A 24,893-nucleotide genomic window follows, 5' to 3' on the forward strand; every position below is an offset into this window, starting at 1 on the left:
TTTTTAATTTTCTGTCTTTTCAGTCATTCAGGTGTGTGTTCAGACTGTGTTTGTGTATATCGATTTAAATATTTATTTATTTTAAGAGCTTCTATAAAAAGTCAAATTTCCTCCTGAGGACCAATAAAGTTCTATTTTATTTAAGTGCCATCTATTTTTTGGCTTTTAGGCTATTTTGCCTTCAGACAGACTGGAAAGCAAAGAGGCAGCTCCCCTTATAGCTACCTTAACTAAATAATTGTGGTAACAATCAACTACCTTGGACATGTTTGTTAGCTTGCTAAACACCTCTTGCTGTATACTGAAGTGTTTTCTATTTACATGGATTTTTAGGACCGTTCTTGAGCACGTGTTCACATTAATGAATGAGTTAAGAAAAGGGTGATAACACGCAGAACAGAGTCCTCACATGAAGAGTACTCCATAACTTGAAGTTTATTTTATGGTCTCCATTTACATCCTGTTGGGATACTTTGCTAATGCTTTGTCGCATACAACGCAGAATACAAACTTTAAGTGGAATTACAGCCTAACTGGATAATTTTGTGTGTTGTTTAGGAAATGGTAGAACAGGAAAGACACCTGAAAAATGACAAGAGTGACTTATCGGTTTCCAGTGAGAAGCACGATGAACTTCCAGCAGACTGGAGAGCAATTAGTGAGAGCTGTCCAAGTCGAATGACCCTACTGCAAGAAGAGATCCTGTCTGCCTGTAGCTCCGCTGGCAGTGGTAAGTTTCTACTTGCACTCTGTAATAATGGCGTTGCCTAATAGGATAACTCCCTACTCCTCACACTCCTGGCTCCTTCTCATCAGGCTGTTGGGCGTATTCTTCACAACTTCGTTTTCCATCCTCTCACTTGCCTCATAACTCGTCTTATGTGTTAATGAGTAAAGCTCTTAGAACAGCTCAAGAACTACCTACCTACCGTCTTTGCTTTGTTTTCCTTAACAGTAAGTCCGAAGTCTCACACTCTTGATAAATGTTCTCATTTTGACTATGGGCTTTGCTGTTGGTCTTTGCCTTTTGATCCGACTGTTCATGTTTTCTTTGTTCAGGAATTTTGATCCGACTGTTCATGTTTTCTTTGTTCAGGATATGTAGCCCAGCTGTGCCCTGGATATTCCTATCCTGCCACTCAGTCACCTGCTCTACTTTATGGGCCTCATAGAGGCAGCAAGTCTTACCATCACATATCTCAGGTGAATATGCTATTTGTTGTGTATTCCTCACTCTCCATTTTCTCTAACATAACTTTAATTACCTCCATTTAGCAATCCTTTTACTTGTTTCATGGGGTGCAAAATTCATCCATAATCCTAACACTGGGTCACAGGGGTCTGCTGGAGCCCATCCCAGCCAACAAAGGGTGCAAAGCAGGAAACAAACCCCGGTCAGGGTGCCAGCCCACTTCAGGGCACACACACACCCACACACTAGGGACAATTTCAGATCGCCAATGTACCTAACCTGCATGTCTTTGGACTGTGGGAGGAAACCCATACAGACACGGGGAGAACATGCAAACTCCATGCAGGGAGGACCCAGGAAGCTAACCCGGGTCTTCTAACTGCAAGGCAGCAGCACTACCACTGTGCCACCCTAGGGTAAAAATACCAAACCAAATGCACTGTTTTATCAGATAACAAAAAAAAGAGCAAGAAGGGCTACCCATTATTAAAATATAGCAAATGTGGCTGATCTTTCTATTATCTGAGAGCAAAAATAAAAGTCTTTAGTATACAAAAAATGGTGAAGATGAATTGAAGAGGGGTGGCACGGTAGTTCAATGGGTAGTGCTGCTGCCTCGCAGTTAGGAGACCCGGATTCGCTTCCCTGTGTGGAGTTTGCATGTTCTCTCCCAGTACTCCGGTTTCCTCCCACAGTCCAAAGTCATGCAGGTTAGGTTCATTGGCGATCCGAAATTGTCCCTAGTGTGTGCTTGGTGTGTGGGGGTGTGTGTGCGCCCTGCGGTGGGCTGGCACCCTGCCCGGGGTTGCTTTGATGCCTTGAGCCCTGTGTTGGCTGGGATTGGCTCCAGTAGACCCCTGTGACCCTGTAGTTAGGATATAGCGGGTTAGATAATGGATGGATGGATGAATTGAAGAGGTACATTATATTTTCATTTTCAAGCACTTGAGACCACATAACATTAGGTGACTGTTTCAGTCGTAGCCATCAGTGGCCAACTGCTGCAGACACCGGGGAAAGATGGTAGAAGAAATAAGATGGGCTCGGGGGTCCCCGCTAAAGGCCGAGGGATGGTTTAAGGGATGACTGCACCTGTCAGTGTCAGGATGTCTTCTTGTGCTTAGAGGATCGTAAACGTAGAGCAGAGGAGACAATAGTTTTGACAAGAGGCTTGTGATGGTTTTAAAGAGACAGATCCTGAGTGTTTTAACCTCTGAATTTAACCTTTTTGGTTTTATTTATTAGTATGTTAATGTCCACTATTCTTAAGAATATTTCTTTTGACTTACTTATAAGAAGACTTTTGCTCTGCACTTGATTTGGTTTTTTGGGACACGTTGTAAAATAAAAGCAGTGAGCGCACTTGTACCTACTGTTCCTGTTCTGTGTCCTCATTGCCTGGCTTATCCTCAGACATGACTCTTGACCACCCGGGTTCAAAGGGTGTTGGCACAGCTGCAGCCAACCCAGGCCGTCCCATCTTGTCATTATGTAAAAAAACAACCCTGCTTTCCCTGCTTGTTTTTAATTTTTGCTTTTCCTTTGACTTGTAGGCCATGAGCCCAGAGCTTCATCACAGGTTTTGTAAGCTGACCGCTCTGGTAAAGGGCTTTCTAACTCGCAGATTGTTGGAGACTGAAAAGGTTAAGCATCTACGCAAGACAATTAAGGTTAGTGATTGAGTTCACTTTAAAGTTTGAAAATGTAGAGGCCATTGACTAAAGTGCCTGTGGAATATATAAAGTACAATTTGTCACGAGCATGGCATTTAGAGTACAGTGGAACCTCCGTTTGCGAGCATAATTTGTTCCAGAAACGTGCTTGCAATCCAAAGCACTCGTATATCAAAGCGAATGTCCCCATAAGAAATAATGGAAACTCGGATAATTTGTTTCACAACCCACAAATATTTATATAAAAATGATTAATACAAAATATAAAGTAAAAATACATAAAACAAAATTAACCTGCACTTTACCTTTGAAAAGAATTGTGGCTGGTGTGAGGGAGACGAGAGGAGGAGGAGGAGGATTATCGTGTAGGATGACTTTCACTCCAACTCACTGAATCAGTGCAGTCTGTTGGCTCATTGGTATCACAGTATCGCCTGCTAGTTGCTTCTCATTTATTCACACAAGAAGCAGCTTTTCTACATCTTCCAGAACACGTGGCCATTGCTTTGATACTCTCGTGACTCCTTTTGCCGCGTCTAGCCCCCTTATTTCTTCTCTCTTCTTTAATATTCTGCAAATCGTCGACATAGACTTGTTATAAAATCTTGCAATGTCGGCCACTCGCATACCTCGTTCGTGCTTCTCAATGATTTCCTTCTTAACTTCCACCGTAATCATCTCCTTCTTCTTACCACCTTCCTTTTCAACCTTTTTCTTCATGGTGGCCATTTTTGCACACACACTAACAGTGTACGCTAGCACGGATGTTGACTATACGAGTGAGCCACAATCCTGCAGTGAGTGAGTGAGTGAGTGAGTGAGAGAGAGAAGTTGTGATCACGTGATGCTCGGCAGACGAAGCGTATACGGACTACTCGTATTGCAACACCTCGCTCGTTCGTCAAGTCAGAATTTATTACAATTTCCTGCTCGTCTTGCAAAACACTCACAGACCAAGTTACTCGCAATCCAAGGTTCCACTGTATTTTTTTTACTCTATGTTCTTAAGTATTAGCTGCAATTGGAGTAAAAGCATAGTGTTTTTAATAATATAGTAAATTATTATGAATGGGGTAACGTGGTGGTAAAGTAGGTTTTATTTGTGCCTTACAATACTCCAATCTTAGTGTTTTACAGAAGAAAGGCCTGTAGCCATGTTTACTGGTGTCTTAATATTGGGCGCCTGTGAGCCAAGGTGTGCCTTATGATGGTTTAGAGTCCCTTTCAGAGTTACATTTATTCATTTAGCAGACACTTTTGTCCAAACCAACTTACTGATGAGGTCAACATAAGAAATTTCAAAGTGTCTATTTTGAAACTAGTGTTTCAAATGAGGTGGGGAATGGTGGTGTAGTAGATAGCACTGCTGCTTCACATTTAGTAGACCCGAGTTCACTTCCCAGGTCCTCCCTGTGTGGAGTTTGCATGTTCTCCCCGTGTCTGTGTGGGTTTCCTCCCAAAGACATGCAGGTTAGGTGCATTGCCAATCCTAAATTGTCCCTTGTGTGTGTTTGGTGTGTGGGTGTGTTTGTATGTGTGTGTGCGTACGCCCTGCAGTGGGCTGGCGCCCTGCCTGTGGTTTGTTTCCTGTCTTGCGCCCTGTGTTAGGGGTCTGCTGGAGCCAATCCCAGCCATGACCCTGTAGTTAGGATATAGCGGGTTGGATAATGGATGGATGGATGTTTCAAATAAGGAGACATAAATAGACAGAAACAAGTGAAAAGAACTCTAGACCAATTCAAGCGCAGCACTAGTTGACTTTATCTTAGCTACAAAGAGCCTGGCATCAAGACCATCAGCAATTAGTAAGGTATCTAGAAAGATGGAAAGTCTTCAGCATTTCTTAAAATGGGGAGCTACACAAATAAAGAGTCTGCCTTGAAATGTGGTGCCACGTTGAGGTGGCATGTCCTGAAGCTGTTCTTTAGCATGCCTGAGTGGGTGGAATGGAGCATTAGGTGCTAATGGGGATCTCCAAATTAGTACATGCTGCACTGCTGACTGCTCGGTTGGCAAGCATCAATGACTTGAACTGGGTGTGTGCTACTACAACAACAACAACATTTATTTCTATTGCACATTTTCATACAAACATTGTAGCTCAAAGTGCTTTACATGATGAAGAAAGAGAAAAGGAGGCAAAATAAATAAGAATTAAAATTCGGGAGCACTAATTAACCAAGAATAAATGTAAGGTTCGATGGCCAGGGAGGACAGAAAAAACAAAAAAAAACTCCAGATAGCTGGAGAAAAAAAATAAAATCTGCAGGGGTCCCAAGGCCACGAGACCACCCAGCCCCCTCTAGGCAGGCATTCTACCTAACATAAATGATCTCAGTCAGTCCTCATGGTATTCAGGGTTGTCATGGAAGAACTTGATGATGACGGTCATGTGGACTATTGGCCTTTAAATCCATCAATGTAGGAACATCACGGTGCTTTGATCAGGTGGTGGGGGCGCAGGTCGCCACCACAGAAAACCAGAAAAAGAGCAGAAGAGAGAGTAGGGGTAAGTATGGACCTGGCAAGGGGAGTGACATGAGCCTGTCTTGGTGGATTAATTTCTTAATGGTACATCAGATAGAACGAACAAGCTTTATTTGTCAACATTATCTATCTTGCTGAATAGAAACCCCAACTAGAGAAAAGCATTATTTTTGCAAATGGGTGACTTCTAAAAGTGTATTAGGAATGGCTTTCCACTTCTTCATTAATGACAATTATGAAGATATCCGTTGTATATACTGTACCAATCTTAATGCATTTCTCTTTATTTTCTATTAACAAAATTAGACTGTAATTCAGTTCCTGACAGCAGCAGATATTTTCTTCTTATTGAAACAAGCTTAGTAAGATCATTTCAAACATTTACAACACTGAGGATTGTGGAAGAGAGTTGAAAAAGAGAGTGCAGGCAGGGTGGAATGGGTGGAGAAGAGTGTCAGGAGTGATTTGTGACAGACGGGTATCAGCAAGAGTGAAAGGGAAGGTCTACAGGACGGTAGTGAGACCAGCTATGTTATATGGGTTGGAGATAGTGGCACTGACCAGAAAGCAGGAGACAGAGCTGGAGGTGACCAAATTAAAGATGCCAAGATATGCCTTGGGTGTGACGAGGATGGATAGGATTAGAAATGAGGACATTAGAGGGTCAGCTCAGGTGGGACGGTTTGGAGACAAAGTCAGAGATGCAAGATTGCGTTGGTTTGGACATGTGCAGAGAAGAGATGCTGGGTTTATTGGGAAAAGGATGCTAAGGATGGAGCTGCCAGGCAAGAAGAACAGAAGAAGGCCTAAGAGAAGGATTATGGATGTAGTGAGAGGAGACATGCAGGTGATGGGTGTAATAGAGAAAGATGCAGAGGACAGAAAGATATGGAACAAGATGATCCACTGTGGCGACCCCTAATGTGAGGAACCGAAAGAGGAAGAAGAAGAAAACACTGAGGAGACCATTTAGTCCCTTCAGTTAACTGAGCTGGTGAATACCTACGTTTTTCCATTTTAAAAAGCCTACAGCTACATGAATTGATATTTTTTCCAGATTTCCACGATCCTTTGTGTAAAGTGCTTCCTGTGTTGTTGGTGGTTACTCTTGAGTGCTGAGTGCATGTACTGTAGTGTGCTTGATTGACAGTTCTGAATTGTCCCATTGTGACCATGTGGTGGGCTGACAGCCATTCTTAGATGGGGGATTCCTTCCTTGTATCCACTACTATCGAGCATAGGAAATGGATAGTAGTACAGTTTCAGCGTGGGCATTTATGCAGATAATTGTGATTCTAATACTTCTTTAGTGTGTCAAGCTTTTTAATAAATTTGTCTCACTCTTCGCATTCCCTTATTGTGTTTGTATTGTTCAAAGTTTGCAATAAATTCTTCTGTATTTAGGATACTTTGGAGTTCATTGGCACATTCCTGAATGAAGCACCACAGAAGAGAGGAGCCATTTCTGCTCAAGATCTTTCTCTGCAGGAGAGGGTCCTGGCACAGGTACATTAAAACAAAATAAAATTCCAAGCTTTTGTAAAACATGACCACTTAAATTAGCTAACATTTGTACATAAATATGTAAACTCTACTCCCCAAATGGAAATTTTAACCTTTATAATGCATGTACTTCATTTTTTATAAAAGTGATGGTGACTACTGCGCATTAATAATAATCTTATCTGAAAGCAGACACATTTCCAAACCTCAGGTTCACCACACTTACTGAAACAAAGCACAGAAGAGTGGGAGCTTTAGACAAGGTCTCGAGCTTCAACTGATGTGAGACCTTTGACCTTGTGGATACAATATTGTGGAAAATAGCACAGAACCATTCAGGGGAAGCACCAGCCATTGCTGCCTTGTCACAAACACTGTATTCGCCTCTGAAACTCTTTTCTTTGGCCTGTAGTCATTTGTGAGGTCAGAGGAATTCAACCTTTATTTCGCATGGTATATTTTATGTAATTTCATTTTCTAACTCACTTTATTCAGGTCTGGGTCTTGAGGGGAGTTGGGGAGTGGGGTTAGGGAGCCTATCCCAGCCTAGCATAGGGTGTAAGGCAGGAACAAACCGTAACTTATCTATATATATATATATATATATATATATATATATATATCACTAAGGACGCACGCAAGACAGTATAACCAAGACAGAGCCCCGCCCGCCAACTCTAAGACCATGGAATACGCTCGACAGAGCCCCGCCCGCCAACTCTAAGACCATGGAATACGCTCGACAGAGCTCCGCCTGCCAACTCTAACCCTACTAGCGCCTCTTGGGATACACACAACAGAGCCCCGCATGCCAACTGTAACCTTCCTCCAGAGTTCAGCGTCACTCTCGAGGCATGCAACAACTCACCAAACACAGCCTCAGTCGCTTTCACCTGTGCAAAAGTCCACATACACCTCTGAGCCACGTTGACTTTACACCGCACGCAAGACAGAGACCCAGGATTGCCAACTCACAGAGTCCTGCCCGCCAACTCTACCTAAGGGCAAGCAAGACAGAGAGCCCCGCCCACCAACTCTAAGACCATGGGATACGTACGTATTTAGTGTATAAATGGATATAAATAATTGCATATAAATAATTCGTCAAAATCTGTTGTATGTAAACGATACTGTTTAAAACGTTATTGTTTATTCATCAGGAAATCCGGTTTCCACGTCTACGTGTATCAGGTTAAATGGCACTTTCACCACTTGCAATAGGGCGGACGCGCTGACTTATCGTGTCGACTTGGCAACACAGTGAATGCGGCGTCTATCTATATGTCTGTGTTTTCTGTAGCCTGCTACAGGAAGGTACTCTCTTGACTAGGGAATCCAATCCCGGGCTCCCGGATTCCCGGACATTTTTCATTCCCGAAACTGCTGTAATTCCCGGGAAACCGGGAACGGCCAAGTTCGCATATATAGCGCGTAAAAGTGTAAAAATCGATCAACAAATAACAGAGTTATAGTTGAAAACTGAAGACTTCATTGACGTCTGTCAGACAACAGCTTTGAACAGCAACTTGAAATTGCAATGCGTCAGTCTGTTCCATCCGAATTATCTGTGCCAAGAAACTTGCCATCACAGAATGATGACAAGAAACTGGATGCATGAGTAACAGTTGAAATGGCGGTGTTTCACAGCAACGGCAAGCGCGGGCGTTGTTTAGAACAAGTGTATCTGTATCTGATGACTGTTGTGCTGCCTACTTCAGTGGAGGCAAAGCGTGCTTTCTCAGCAGCTGGCGTACTCTGCACAAAGTACGCTCTCGCCTGGACGACTGCACGCACTACAATCTTATTACCGCAACTAACTAGATCAGGGGTGCCCACAGTTTTTTGGCTTGCGAGCTACTTTTAAAATAACCTGGTTGAAATGATCTACCTATATTAAAAAGTATATATAATCGCCTCTAGCGCTGACGTCCGAGGTTCGATTCCCGAGAGGGGGTGCAGTGAATGTGTACGCCTGATGAGCCCAGAATTAGGGTGAAACACGTGTCGCGTACTCTTTGCATTATTTGACAGTAAAACTATTTCAACTATATACACACTGAGTATACTTTATACATAAAATATATTTTGTCGTACCTTGCATAACTGAATAACCTTTATGGCACAATAGCAATTCAGTACATTTATGGTCACTACAGTAGGCTATTTGGATTTAATAATCGTCATGTGGGAAAAGTCTGACTCCCATAAATAAGTAGAGCCGAATAATGCAGTCAAGGAGCTTTTGAATTCAGCTGAGTGAAAAATGACGGCTGTCCGATTAACTGAGATTTTAGTTCCCTCTCTTTTTTCTTTCTCAGATCGCTTTTCGGAAGGAAGTCAGTTTTGTAGTTTTTATAAACAGTTCGAAAGTGCCTTTCCACATTTTTCATCTTTGGAATAGCAATGATAGATTGACAGATCAGACAAACGCACTTCGATTGTGACATTGTGAGAGAAAAAATCCTCTTCTAAAACACATAAAGCCCATACCCTCCCCAAACATTTTTTTTTTAAATCCCTTCTTTAGTCGATATAAATTGGAAGGCTGACTTGATCACAGCCGGAGTTTTGCAGTAGCTTGCGTGTTTCATCGTGCGTGCGGGATGACCAGTGTGTTAGAAGAAAGGAGATCTCAGACTGGCCTGTATGTCAATCAAGTGGCAAATGCCATAGGGAAGATATATGATAGACTAACGTTTAAAAAAAAATTTTTTTTGAATGCAACGCGATCTACCGGTCAATCGCGATCGACGCATTGGTCACCCCTGAACTAGATACATGTACTTATATGACAGCATGAACTGCTTCTAGATAAGGTTAGTCTTCTATTAGTGACCAGCTGGCCCTGATTGCACCCCCGGGTGGGGCTGATAACTCATCCAACCAGGTTGTTGGCTCTCGGCAGCACCCCCTAGCGGCCACCCCATCTCCCAACCAGGCTGTGGAGGACTCCATGTCCCATGGAGCCACGTGGGAGACGGGGAAATGAATAACGGCCGGGGAGGCTGCCACCAAGCGTCCCGGGGGAGGTATTAAGCTGTCCATGGTGGCTCCCCCGGAACATATGCAGCAGGGGCGTCCCGGCCGGGCATGGGACCCGGCTGTCCGTCACAATATATATATATGCACACACATACTAGGGGGCTCCACCCCCTGCTCGCTTCACTCACCCATCCCCAGGTTTGGTTCACCGGATGTACGATTTAAAGAGATTGTTATTTTCATGGGAATTGTTACATATTATTATTTTCACTTTTACTTTAAAACTTTTGTAAAAACAATATTTGTCCTTTATTTCCAGCCCCATGCGTGGTTAAATCTCTTTGTCACAGGACATATAACACTGCTTGCGTTGTGCTGGGGGGTACGGGGCGGCTGAATGCACGCTAAGGAGAAGCGGTCAGATCATCTGCTGTCTTTCTGCTGCTGCTGCTGGCAAGCTGAGTGTTCTGCTTGTTGCACTGCACGTCGTTCATTTAAAAGCCTGTACAGCAGCTGTCCTTTTGCCACTTTGCGTCTCTGCCGCTCACGTTGTGAATGGGAGGGCTGAACACACGCTAAGGAGAAGCAGTCGGATCATCTGCTGGCTTGCTGCTGCTGGTGATCTTCGTGTTCTGCTTGTCATTCGTTGTTGTTTTAAGTGCTGGGAGCACATGAAGCGTGTCTGCCAAAAGCATTTCCAACAACTGCTAGGTTAGATGTTTGTGAACTTGTTTTAAACGTTGTCTCGCGTGACGTTAAAGTGTCTCTCACGTGACTTCAAATTGTCTTCCGAGAAGATCACATCTCGTCTTCCTAGTCTCCCTCCCAAGATTTTTTTTTTATAATAGAGAGATATATATATATAATCTGTCTGTTTGCTTTTCCAGAGAGAACAACTTAACAGAATAAGATTGTTTTTTTTTTTTCTATGATTTGCTTGAACATTCCAGTTCATTTTGCGACTTTTTTCATTGCACTAAGTATCATAGTTCACTTGTGGTACCGATTTATTTGCGCGAATCCAAGAGACACACAGCGGGCTTTGGTGGTTCCCTCCTCATTCACGCACCAGCCTCCATTCGAGTAGTCTTCCATTCTCGCCACGTGTTGGAGCGGACTTTGCCTCCTCTTAAGTAGCAATACCTGTTTGTTCAACAGACATTCTCATCTACAGATTGTTAAGGAGTAACGTTTGACGTTTTTGAGAGACGGAGATCAGAGCTGCGTGTGTTTTAGAGGGTAGCTGCCCATTGCCAGAGATATCACAGCAGTGCTCTTCTCCCCACATGGTGGACACTCTCCCGTCAGAGCTGAACACGATCAGATACTGTGCCAACGTTTGACATTGGAGCACACCTACCTTCCAATTGGCCAGAAGTGCATTTTTTTTTTATTGATTGATTTTTAAAGTTTGTCCTGTTTCACTGCTATGTGGGTGGAGCTGTGGGGGACAGCTAGTATTATAATAAACAAACAATAACCACCTAAACACACATAAGAATTTTTGACTTAGATAATACAGAGCTTATTTTTTAGTGGGGTCTAAGACGTTTGCATGGTAACAGTATAAACCAGACGGTAACTTTAGGGAAGGTATGAATATGATGTGGTCACTGGCCCATCTTGCATTCACTTGTCCAGTTTGGTTCATGTTCACCGTTGGATTTATTTACTTACATCTTTATTTTAATTCTCTCCTTCATTAAATGTTTTCAAAGGACTGGTTTATTTTCTTATTCTCTGTTGCTAAAATAATATTTCATCAGACTCTTGTGTTTTTACACACTTGCATTCTGGGTTAAGATTTTAGGAAAGTTCAGCAACTTGACATATCTGTATCTTTGTTGTGTTCCCCAGTTACGGGCTGCACTCTTTGACATACATGACATTTTCTTCTTGTTGCCACTCCATGAGAGGCTTGGGCTGCTGCAGCAGGATCGCCAACTGCGACAGGAAAGACGTCTGCGGGAACTGGTATGTTGACTGGGATCCTGAAGGCTGTTTGGCGGCCATCGGGGGGTGGAAGGTGGTGGTGGTGGGACGTGGTGCACCAGAAGGCACATCATTGTGTTGTTGGTTCTATGCTGATTTGTTTTAAATGTCTTTTGTGCCTTTTCTTCAGTTCCATTCTGTGTAGAAGTCACCGTTCATCAATTTCAGTTAGAGCTAAGAGTTTAAAAAATTGCCTCCATCTTTTTTTTGTAACCTTACAAGACACTTCCCATTGCCAGTTCCCCGGAATAGCTCAGTATGTATTAATGTAATTCTTAAAAACAGAACCTAATAATTGATTCTTTTGTTTAGAGGTAATTTTAATTGAAATTTCTTTTTTAGTATTTTAGTATCTATATTTAGTAAACTTCAAACTTTCTTACAGGAGAAATCCAAGAATGCACGGGATAGAGTCACACTCTCAGCCGCCACCCAAAAATTTCTTGACAGAAAGAAGCAAATAAGGTTAGAGCACTAAAATTATTTATTTATGTATTTATTTATTTACTAAAATCACCAGTATTCCTGCTTTATGTGTCTAGAAACAGTACCCCATATTAGGCCATTCAGTCCTCCAAGCTTTTTTGGTTGGCTGTTAGCTAAAATGTCCATCCATTCATTATCCAACCCGCTATATCCTAACTACAGGGTCATGGGCGTCTGCTGCAGCCAATCCCAGCCAACACGGGTCACAAGGCAGGAAACAAACCCCGGGCAGGGCGCCAGCCCACCTCAGGGCACACCCACACACCAGGGACAATTTCGGATCGCCAATGCACCTAACCTGCATGTCTTTGGACTGTGGGAGGAAACCCATGCAGACATGGGGAGAACATGCAAACTCCACGCAGGGAGGGCCTGGAAAGTGTATTTAACTGCGAGGCAGCAGCACTACCCACTGCGCCACCATGCCGCCACTAATTTGTCCAGATACCTTTAATAAATTGTCAAGGGTTTTTGCATCAACTTCAGTAGTCTTTACGAGATTCCCACAAAGGTAGTAGCATAATAAACAAAAATTCAAATAATGACTAAATGGCATGGCAGAAAGGGACTTCTACATTTATGAAAAAGAATTACATAAATGACAGGGGCCACCATTTGTATATCATTTAATCTCTAGGACTGAGTGCTCTTTAAGTAGTCCGGATATGTATTGGCGCATGCAATTAAGAAATTAAATATAACATGATATACTAATGGCCAGGAGGCAATCATAAAGGGAGAACAAAAACTCCAAGGAAATGCAAGTTTGGACGAGATAGATCTCCTTGCAGTCTGAAGCCAGCTAGCTGGCCTGCTCCTCCAATTTTTGTAGTCTCATCTTATACTGTGCAATGTATAGAAGTATGTCATGATGGTTTTCTGTTTCCCTTCACCATTCCCCAGTTATCCTTGTGGAACAATTTATATGCTTCACCCCCGTGAAACCTTCCTGATTTGTTTTTAAACTGTTACAGGACATCACTAAGTACATCCTACATATATGGATGACTTGTAGAAGCCCATCCATTCCATGAGGTACTAGTGTTTTATAAGAATTCTTTTTTTTTTTTTTATTAATTTTATTACAATCCATACAAAGCAATCAAGTTTTTACAAAAAGAAGAATTATGTTAAGGACAGATCGATCCCCACCCCTGAGAGAGAGAGCAAGCCAAACGGCATTAAATTTAAGGCTTGTAAACATACCTAAATTAATAAATTCTCTGTACTTTATGAACTTATTTTAAAATATTATTGATTAGATCCTGTCATTAGATCCTCTAACTGAGTATTTGATTTTTTCCAACTTCAAATAATATAACACATCGGTTTCCCATTGACTTAAAAGAGGAGAGTTTGGGTTCTTCGAGTTTATCAGGATAAGTCTGCGTGCCAAAAGTGTAGTGAATGCAATCACAATTTGTTTGTCATTCTCAACTTTAAGCCCCTCTGGAAGACCCCCAAACACAGCTGTTAATGGGTTAGGAGGGATTGTGAGTCCAAGGCTATCTGAAAGGTAATTAAATATTTTTGCCCAGAATAATGTTAATTTGGTGTACGTGGCCCAGAACATGTGACCCAGTGAGGCTGGGACTTGGTTGCAACGTTCGCTGGTTGGATCTCGCCCTGGAAACATTTTGGAGAGTTTTAGTCGAGACAGGTGTTGTTTTATAAGAATTCTATATCCATAACTGGTGGCCTTTGCAATGATCCCTTCATTCTCATTGGAGGATCCTGATGTTGAGGATGTAGCATTCAATTTAGTAATCGGCCTGTATTGGAGCAAAGATCGTCCTGAGCTTTTGTAGTAAATTGACGAAATACCGTTAAGGCACCGATATGATGACAGAATGGAATGTGATAAGCCAAGGTCGGTCAAAAAGTACAAAACAAGAGAGCTTTCCTAAACCTTCATAAATGTTTTTTTTTTGGTCTTCCACACTCAGAAGTACAGAAATGCCTGCTCCAGCCAAGAAAGCCCAGCCAAAGGTAAAAAGCCCACCAACTAATAGGTAAGCGTCAAATGCTATTGTATAAATGATTAATTTAGAAGCTATCAGAAAGAAATGTTAGCCATTTTTCATTTTTATTCATCTCAGTGTTGCAACATAAATACGTCTCCAGATCTTTAAGAACTGTCTTTAAGGTATGTAGTAGAATCCTGCTGCCATGGTTTAGTCACTGAGTGTAAATATGGCATTAATTCCCTTGCTGAACTTGCTTACTCTGATATATTGTACGGCCAGTGGAGGCCAAGACCCTTCCTCGCAACAAGTTAGGTGAGGCCAGCCTTGTCCCAGCAGCATGGGATGTAAAGCAGGAATTTTCCGCTGAAGAGGGTGCCAGTGTATTGGCAAGTATAAACACAAACCCACACCTCATCACACCAGGCAAATCTAGATTAATTTACATGTATTTATTTGGCCGAAGCCTTTATCCAAAGCGACTTACAACATTTGAGATGCAATTGGTTATGTTTCTTTTGTTTTTTTCAATCGGAGCACCGTCAGGTGAAGTGACTTGCTCAGGGTCACACAGTGTCAGTGGCAGCTTATTAATCCACAGCCTCAGGGTTTGAGGTCCAAAGCCCTAATCACTGCGCCACACTAATCTAAGTATCCTGCACGTCTTTCAGCTTTAGTGTATTAGAGTGTCAAGAGGCAATCCACACATAAACTCTGTATAGACCGTGCCAACCACTGTCAGATTTAAATAATTTTACTTAGTGAATTTCCTAATAGCTGCTCCACAGCGCTATGCATATTTGCAAATATAATTAAAATAATATTTAAAAAAGACAATACAACAGCCAATAAACAGAAATTTTCAGTATGTACACAGAAATGTGTAATGATTCATGTTAATTATTTTTTTATTTAAATTTGAATTTTAAAAATTTGAAAGTTGTCTTCCTTTGTCATGTTTCAAAAAATATGCTTACAGCCGTGGCTAAAATTATTGGCACAGTTGCAGTTATTTCCAGATTATACATTGTGGTTGAACAGGAGTAAGGATCGAGTCCAAAAGAATTGCTGAGACATCAGCCAGGTGGTCTTGTTTTAATTCAACAAATTCAACTGAGAATAAAACAAATACACAGTGGAGTTAACAACAGAAGTACAACCGCTGGGTTGTAAATGCAGCTCCATTTGAGCAGGTCTGGTGTGGAGGAGCTCTGTCTTGTGGTTTGACTCGAACCAAAATGTGATGCCTGGCTTTGCAGAACTTGGCCCGGAAGGGGGCGAAGGGGCGGAGTCGGTTGCCCTCACTGGGCGTCGTCTTGGAGCTGTGGAGGCAGAAGCAGGTGATAATGTTAGCAACAGCTCCCCCTCTCATTCCGGTGTGGTATTACATACCTCTTATGATACCTGGAAGGTGATCCTCCAACACGCATCCGTGACATAAAATGTATGACATTACAAAATAATTGGTGTTAACATCGTGTCACGCATGCATGTCTGTGGATCACCCTCTGGGCCCCATTAAGGTACATGATACCACCCACCGGTCGAGAGAGGGTGCTGTCGCTAATCATGTCCTCTCCTGTTCCTCCCACAGCACCGAGAAGATGCCCAGTGAAGGCACCAGACCCCATCCTTTCCAGTCTCCCGCTTTAAAGTCACGGGGTCGACGGAAGGAGGCGTCACTCTGTGAGCAGAGCACGACACAGGATGGATCTCCAGCATAACTGACCTGCTGCTGTCAAGCAACAAGAGATCTGAAGCCCAATTTTTGGCTACCTCTTATTTATGGTTGTTGTACTGCCACCCTGGAACTCTGTCAAACGCTTTGTGGAAGAATTGGTGCAATATCTGAAGAAACTGCAGCAGTACCAATGTCTTTGGCCACAACTGTATACCATCTATTCTCCCAGACAGTTTATAAAACTGCTTTTTTCATGACAGGATCAGAGGTGATTGGGGTCTGTCCCAGCAACAGGACAAGACAACAATCCCTCACAGGATACACTTTTAATTACACATACCAGGACAAATTTAACTCTTCAGTTAAATATTCATACACATTATTATAATGAAACCACATTACCCCCAAGAAAGTCCACGCAAAGATCGAGTAGACCCGCCTCTACTCATTTATTGGTCAAGAGTCCTGTCTGCAACTCAGAATCACAGACTTATGGGAATGTACCTCTCCTGTTTACCTTCTACGCTGATTTTTCCAGAATGAATAATTTTTTAGAAGAAAAATGCTTGCATTTCGCATGTTTTTTGGTGTTCAACTGGATAACATACATGTGGATTATGGAACACTAGTGATGTGAGAATTTAAATTTTTTTTTCCCATGGATGTTTTTCACATCTTTTGCCGTTAGACAGAATTGGTCACCATTACATTCCATTATGCTGTTTTCTCTTATTCAGCTTGAAAACATGAAATTACACTGATTAAAAATTCACACTGTGATATTGCATGTTACACTGTCATACAGGGTTAGTAAGATAACAGTTGGGTAGATTTCTTACCTTTATAGTAGTGTAGAGGCTCACTACTTTTTGTCCACAGAATGATCCCAAATTTACTATTAATTCTTATCAGTGGGTTAAAAGCCTTTTCTTTTAGAAATGTAATAGTTGTGTGTTTATAAGCAAAGGCTTCATAGTAAAATGTTTAAGAACTACAGTAGGAACTTGCAGATTTTCAGGTTCAGTTCAGCTCTTTATTTCTTGTACAGGTAGTCCCCAGGTTACGGACATCCGACCTATGACTTGCGAACGGGGCCGCAGCTGCGATGCATGCACCTCAGTAACTGACGCTCCATCATCTTCGGCCTGGGGACGCTGCAAGTGGTGGCTGGAGGGGGGCGATTTTGCTGCTTGTGTAGTGTAGTGTCCCTCGGGCGGCTCCCGGCGGCAAGTGGTGACCCGTGGTCCATACACGCCAAGGCCACTGCTACCGCTCGTGTGCAGGACGGAGGCTTGATCAGGCGGATCGCTGCCAGCCCACTACACCGCTGCAGCTACTGCTCCTGACTGGACACAGGCTGGATGAAGTGGAGGGGAGCGTTTCACTGCCCGCCCATCACACACGGCTGCCCTGTTCGTTCTCTGTGGGCGGCTGGTAATGCTACAAGCGGTGACCCGGTTGTGGGTGAACGGGGCAGCAGGGGGTAGCATTGTAGTGTGCTTCAGATGGCTGCCTGTTGAATGGGGGTGGTGGTGGGCAATTCACTGCCCTCCTTTGGCGGCACTGTGTTCATTCTCGGTGGGCGGACGCTGCAGGCTGCATACTGTAGTGGCGGTGACTGTGTGGTGGGTGAGTGATGAACCAACCCTCTCCGCCCCCATTCATTCTCAATGGCGAGCCTGCTTGTACTGTTATGCACATAGCAGGAAGTTGTCTCTCGTCGGTACATCAGACGTGTTGACGACGGGTGCCTTCCTGCTGTGATAGCGTGGACAGTGCTGTGCAGAACAGCTCATCTTAACCTTTTGTCTTCACCCTTCAAGAATGTCTCTGAAACACAAATCTGATGCAAGTGCTGGTGATACAGTAAAGAAGAGAAAAACCATCACCATGGAAAATAAAGTAGAAATAATAAAAATGTCAGGGAGAGGTGAAACTCCATCATTCATTGGCCACATTGGTTACAGTCGGTCAACAATAGCATTTATTAAAATAATGTACCTGTCCTGACTTACATACAAATCCAACTTAAGAACAAACCTACAGTCCCTATCTCGTACGTAACCCGGGGACTGCCTGTAATTGCACTAAAAAGAGATTCTCAGGCTCCTGCATAAATGTAAAATAGAGAGAGTGTTGAATTTAGGTTCAACCTGGGACTGCTCTTTATATGTTTCCTTTTCTCCTCCTACAGAATACTTCAGCCAAACCAGGGGCAAAATGCACCTCAACAGGGGCAATTGTGTCGACAAGGGTAAGTGTCAGCAAATACAGCGTGATTGTTGCACGTCGGGCACAGACATACTTGAAGAGATCTCCTCGCGAAGCATTCGAGTTTTACTGGCAGAGTTGCTCAGCTGTCATCTGGCCATTTAATTTTACAATCTGTATATCAATTCTCATTCTTTAGCGTCCCTTTAGTCTAGATTTTAATAAACTTTTTTTAAAAAAAAAAGTTAATAAGCTGTGTGTACACATCTTGGAGTTTCAAGGTTTTCTGGGCTTGCATATCAGTGCACAAATACAACAAGTTCCTCTGTCTAATCTCATGAGGTTACGCCATACGTCGTCAGCATTATTTCTATTATTTTTTATGTTGCAGTCTTATGATAAAATTGTTTAAATTCATTTTTTCCTCCATCAAACAACACTCAGTACCCCAGAATGACACAGTGAAAACAGGATTTTGCAAGTTTATTAAAAATAAAAACCTAAAATATACCAGTGACACAAGTATTTAGACCCCTTCTTCAAGACGTAGTCGTTGCACCTTTGGCAGTGCTTCAAGCCTGGAGTCTTCTTGGCTGTGATGCAACAATCTTTGCACACCTCACTTCAGGGATTTTCTGTCACTCTTCTCTGCATATCCTGTCAAGCTCTGTCGGGTTGGGTGAACACCATCACACACCATCTGTTTTGAGGTCTGTCCAGAGATGTCCAATTGGATCCCAGTCTAGGCTCTGGCCGTGCCACTCATGGACCTTCATAGAGTTGTTCCAGTGTTGTCATTCCTTTGTGCTTAGAGTCATTGTCCAACTGAAAGGTGTTCCTTTAGCTTAATCTGAGGACCTAAGCAATTTGGAGCAGGATTTCATTAATTGTACTTTGCTCCTTTCAGATTTCCCTTAACTCTGATTGGTCCCCTTGTCACTGATGCAGCCACCACCATACTTCACTGTTGGAATGGCATTGATCAGGTGATGAGCAATGCCTGATTACCTCCACACATGACACTGATCTTTACGTTATCAGACCAGAGTATCATGTTTCTCAAAGTTGGAGAGACCTCTAGGTGTGTTTTTGCAAACTCCATGTGGTCTCTCATGTGTCTTTTATGGAGGAGGCTTCTGTCTGGCCACTCAACTATAAACCCCAGAACAGTGGGGTGTTGCAGTGATGGTTGTCCTTCTAGAACTTTTCCCATCTCCGGATAAGTTAGCTAGCATGACCATCTTGTTCTTGGTCACCTCTCATACTCAAGCCTTCCTCACCTGATTGCTCAGTTTGTCCATGTGGCCAGCAGTAGGAAGAGTTCTGGTTGTTCACTGTGTAATTTTAAGAATTATGGTGGCCACTGAACTCTTGGGAATCGTCAGTGTTGCAGACATTTTTTTATAGACTTCACTCCTGTCTCTAAGCACTGCAGGCAGTTCCTCAACCACATGACTTAGTTTTTGCTCAACTGTGGGACCTTCTGTGGTCAGATGTTTGCCTTTCCTAATCACGTGCAATCCACGGAATTGTCAACAGGAGGACTCCAAACAAGATGTAGAAACATCTCAATGAAGATCAATAGAATGGCGGTGCACCTGAGCCAGATTTCAAATGTCATAGGATAGGGACTGAATACTTGTGGCAATGTGAGATTGAGATCTCCGTTTATTTTAAAAGTAAATTTGTAAAAATTCCCAAAATCCTGTTTTCAGTGCGTCATTTTGAGGAATTAAGTGTTACAAGTGGGTATGACGAATTCAATTTACGACATTTCACCTTCAATGAAGATTTAGAGTTATCAAACTGATAAGGGGTTATTGGGATGGTACTTGGAGGAAGTATTCATTAGAAAGCCAAGACAAAAGAAATGAAGACTGAATTCAATATACAATAAGACTGCAACATAGAAAATTTTGAAAAGAGGAAGGGGTCTGAATACTTTCTGAACATTTTATATACATTTTCCCTTTCATACTTGGCTAATTTGAAGAAGCCACTCATTCATCTCCCTTCAGACAGAAAGCTCATTTGCACATAAGAATAATGACTTGGCTAGAATTCTGTATGAACTCAGACCCTAGAGCTGTCATACAGCAGTGTCAATCACCATTCCAGTGTACTAAAGTCGATGTCACGTTACGCAACTTCTAGTCACAGGGCATGTCACACATGCCAACTGCAGTTGCTGATCTCATCGCTGGGCCATGTCAACTTATATGATTGAAAAAAATCACAGAGCAAGTCAGTTTAGCAACTGCTTGAAAACATCCCAGCACAGTCATGCTTGCCCCTTGTTATGATAGCCAATAGTGTGCGGTACAATGTGTTAAAAGGTATGGGGTCTGACCTCCAGGGGGCGTTACAGCACCCCAAACACCCAAAACAACAGCTTGGACTTAAGCTCTAGTGAGGACAAAGGGTTTTATTGTGTGAAACCCTTATACACACACACATCCATGACTCACAAAATATAAATCAGACTCTCAGCAATCCTTCCGTCTCTCCTCCACTCATCCAGGTAAACTTTGTCTTCCTCCTCCTATATAGAAGTAGGCTGCTCCTTTTATTCAAAACCCTGAAGTACTTGGCTCGGGAGTACTTCTGGGTACATTTGTATCCCCACAAAGTGGGGCTCTCTAGTCCCTTCGGTGCCCCTTGGCGGTACCCACAGAACCCAACAGGGCTGACCCGAAGAACTTCAAATCCCATGATGCCCCATGGGTATCATAGACCAGGGATGCTGCCACCGAGCATGTGGGGGGGAGATAGTGACCTAAATACTTCACCTTCTCCTGTCCTTCTGTGATACTGCTGTCCTGGCCAGGTAAGGATTCCAGATCAACTCCAACCAGTATGCCAGTCCCTGGGTGCTTTTCCTCACAGGGAAGTTCAGCCCTTTTCTTCTTTTTTCTATTCTGTTGTGGTACTTAAAGCACAAAATATCAGACAGGTGAGATTCTGAGGTCCAGAACCCCTGTGTTCCTTATTCCTCATCACTGCATGGTCTTTTCAGATGAGCATTCATTGGTTGCCCACCTCTACAGCTAAAGACAAAAATCAAATTTGTTTGAGAGGCAAATCGCTGGGCATATCAGACTAGATGACCGATCTTCACGAAAGTGTGCCGCCAACTTGCAAAGATTATGTAAATGAAAATGAATACTATGACTGAGAATTGCTGGAAAAGTCATCCAATGTGACACAGCCTCAAGTGACAGTGCGTTACAAATTATAATGAAAAGGACGTGTGTCCTCCAAAATAATAAAGTTGGGTGTTCTTTTCATCAGCTCTATTGCACTTAGCGTTTTGCTTCATCTTATTCACCTCCGTATTCTCTTTCTGCTACAGAAGCTTGTGCAGGAAGACCCCTGAAGAGCGAGTAAAGCGTTCAGAAGGCATCAGGAAGCAGCATTCATTGGGATAAACGTTGAAAACGCATTGCTCCACATCATTATCTCACTCCCAAGATAACTGGCCTTGACATTTTGTGAAATGGCATCATCCTATTACAACAGCTAGATCTGGTCGACTCTAAAAATTAAACAAACAGAAAAGCGAGTCCTTAGCCCAGCAGATGTGGCTTACCCATTTGCCCTCCAGCCTATGTGCCTCTGCAAGTGAACGAAATGTTTGAGAGCCAACGCCACCCAGCATTGCCAAATATTAGCCAAACAGAAACCCCCCAACTACCCTGAAGCGATCCCAACTGTTTTCTGCTCACTCTTCTAGCAGCCCTGAAGAATATCAAGCTGATGAAGCCTTTTCACGAAAAGCCACCGACGAGGCCGAACCTGAAGATATGCAGTACGGTACAGTAAGTACAAACGGGACATGGACTCCGCTGTCACTTAAAGAATGTTGCCACTCTACCTGAGCCTCAACTGCAGCTTAGAGAAGGGGGAAATCTCAAATCCAGCACTTGTGCCTGGGCTGCTCTGCACTGCCTTGTCTACATGTCCCAGTTGCTGTTTCATGCCTTACTGTGCAGAGTCCCTGGTGCCACCCGCTAAAAAAAAAAAACCCAGAATGCAGTTGGAACATCAACAGTAAGCCCTTACCCTGCTATGGTGAACAGACTTGTCCTTCATCGGCCTGTCAGATCAAGCAGGTATTCTCCAAAAATGAAGTGCGAAAACCTGTGCTTACCGCTGTCCCCTTTCCGTTTTTATGTTTTTCACCAAATCGTCTGTTTTCCGAACTAATGGAGAATGTTGTCTGCTTTCTCCTGGTTAGTCACAGTCTGTCGGATTCATGTTTATTACAGTGTATGTGTGCCATTTTTTTTACATGCAAGTGATTTTATTAGATAATGTTACAATGATAGAGATGTTTATTTCCACGTTGAAAGGCCAACCTAAAGACACTGCAAGCATTTTTGTTATTTCAGATGTGGTGCCTGAAGAAGGAGATTTGATTTTTTTTTTTTTTTGTCCTTATATGAGCTTGTATAGAATATAAATAAAACTACAAAACAACTACAACTCCATTGCATCCATACTACCTAAGAAACACTGGCCATCTATTTATGTGCATTGAAATACTGAATGTAAGTACAGCCGGCCTCACTGGAAGGCGTCCCTTTATCAGGCTGCCCCTTAAATGTGTGGCCTCTTAACTCCTGTACACCTTTAGTCACGGCTTAGGGGACTCATTCTGACAATAAAAGTATTTGTATGATTGGAGCTGCGAGACTCGTCCTCTAGTGCCAATATTGCGGTCAATGAGAAAAGAAAATAGACACGACATTAGGAATTAATTGTAATTGTAGGACTTCCTACTTCATCTTTGGAAAAGCCAAAGCAAACTAAACAAAGCGCTCAAGAGGACTGTTTTTCATGCATATGGATACTAGTGATCTGTCTCAAAAATCTTTTGACGATTCAAGTTTCCATTTCTCCTCACAACCCATGGAAGGAGGGCTTGTAACCTGTAAGCACTGCTTAGTCCAGAGCTACTTTTAACACAAACTGTGATTGTATAGTAAAGTCATTTACATTCAATCTATGCATAGTAAGTCAGAGGAATGTGAGAAAATACTAAAAGAATCATTGCTGTGAGTACCAGAGCCTCGTCGGCAGGGGTAGGGGTGCTGAAGAGTACCGAAACTCGCTCAGCCAAGTCGAGATGAACCAGACGCCCACAGGCAGGCACATTTTGGGTCCACCCATGACTTATGCTCGAGTCCCAGAGATGACCCTCTGTCTGTCATGTCTGAGGGCAGCACAAGCTTTTTGGTTTTTTGTTTTTATTTCCTCCCAAACAGCCTGCTGTATTTCAGTGTTGGATATTTTTAAAATTACTATACTTGTAGTTCAACCTGATAGAAACTATTTATTTTTTTGTACAATTTTTTTTTGTGCGTGTTCCCGTTTATATGCATGCTGTGACAGCAGTAATAAACATTTTGCCTTGTTGAAATAAATCACTGCTTCAAGGTATCTGTCTGTCTACCTCTGTCTGTGCATCATATGGGGGCTTTCATCCAATATGTTAACAGTGCTTATAAAAAGTTTTCACCTTTATAGTCTTCTAGATCAGGGGTCACCAACTGCAGTCCTGGAGGGCTGCAGTGGCTGCAGATTTTCATTCTAACCCTTTTCTTAATCTTAATCAACTTCTTTTGAACTAATTTTAATGGATTTGCTCTTGAAGACTCAGACCCCTCAATTGTTTCTTTTTCCTTAATTAGCAGCCAAACAATAAGGAGATACAAAATGAGCCAAAACAACTGCCGTCCATCGTACAATATCCATCCATCCATCCATCTTCTAACCCGCTGAATCCGAATACAGGGTCACGGGGGTCTGCTGGAGCCAATCCCAGCCAACACAGGGCACAAGGCAGGAACCAATCCTGGGCAGGGTGCCAACCCACCGCAGATCATACAATATCTGAAAATAAAGAAAGATAAAGGTCTCAGGAATGTCACTCTGCTCAGGTCCCAGTGCTCTTAGAAAGAGAAAATCCACAATTTCGGACATGCTGCTCTTATTGTACAATAGCAGACAACAAGCCATGGAATTAAAGAACGGGTTTAATGAACAGCAAGACTCTGCACCTAATGAAGCAACTGATTGGAGTTTGAGACCCTGACTTAGTTGGTCTTCAGTTGGCTCACTCACTTCACATTTCATTTCTGTTTGGGTGCCATTTAAGGAAAGAAATGAAGCAATTCAGAGGAACAAATCTTAAAAAAGCTATTCAATTAAAATTAATTCACATCTTGCCTGAAGAAGGGGCCCCGAGTTGCCTCGAAAGCTTGCATATTGTAATCTTTTTAGTTAGCCAATAAAAGGTGTCATTTTGCTTGGCTTTTCTCTAAATTAATTCAGAAGAAGTTAATTAGCAGCACAAATGGTACTCATTTAAAAAAAAAAAAAGGTTTAGAATGAAAACCTGCAGCCACGGTGAGACCAGAGTTGGCGACCCCTGTTCTAGATCAGTGCTTCCCAAACTCGGTCCTGGGGACCCTTGTGGCTGCAGGTTTTTGTTCCAGCCAGCTTCTGTTTTTAATTGGACTCCTGGGCAAATTAAGTGATGTGTTATTTCCCCAAGTTCTGTGTTTTGGGGACAGTATAGAAATTAGAAAACTTAAGTTTTTGGTAAAAAAATATATATATTCTAGGGCGCTTCACCCCCTGCTAACTTCGCTTGCCAACCCCCTGGCCTGTGTTACAGCCACTTCGCATCTCTGCCACTCGCATGTGGATTTCACTTT

The 24,893-nt window shown here is 42.7% G+C and overlaps 1 protein-coding gene across 3 annotated transcripts in view; it reads left to right on the forward strand.

Moving 5' to 3' along the window:
- LOC120542496 (centriolar coiled-coil protein of 110 kDa-like) overlaps positions 1–23,613 on the forward strand; it is a 68,522-nt gene extending 44,909 nt beyond the window's left edge. Inside the window, exons 6-14 of one of the 3 annotated variants that reach the window (XR_005636194.1) lie at positions 559–730; positions 1,097–1,203; positions 2,746–2,862; positions 6,757–6,858; positions 11,695–11,811; positions 12,215–12,294; positions 14,262–14,327; positions 15,874–16,593; positions 18,155–18,214. Coding sequence is in view for 2 of the 3 variants with exons in the window: in XM_039775005.1 (XP_039630939.1) it covers positions 559–730; positions 1,097–1,203; positions 2,746–2,862; positions 6,757–6,858; positions 11,695–11,811; positions 12,215–12,294; positions 14,262–14,327; positions 18,155–18,214; positions 21,524–21,599 (897 nt within the window). In the remaining variant the exon portion in view is untranslated. Of the gene's footprint in view, positions 1–558; positions 731–1,096; positions 1,204–2,745; positions 2,863–6,756; positions 6,859–11,694; positions 11,812–12,214; positions 12,295–14,261; positions 14,328–15,873; positions 16,594–18,154; positions 18,215–21,523 lie in introns of those variants that run through there. The other 2 variants (XM_039775006.1, XM_039775005.1) reach the window with 2 other exon arrangements.
- Positions 23,614–24,893: the final 1,280 nt, after the last annotated feature.

Source organism: Polypterus senegalus, chromosome 13 (genome assembly GCF_016835505.1).
Source record: "Polypterus senegalus isolate Bchr_013 chromosome 13, ASM1683550v1, whole genome shotgun sequence".
NCBI classification, from domain to species: domain Eukaryota; kingdom Metazoa; phylum Chordata; class Cladistia; order Polypteriformes; family Polypteridae; genus Polypterus; species Polypterus senegalus.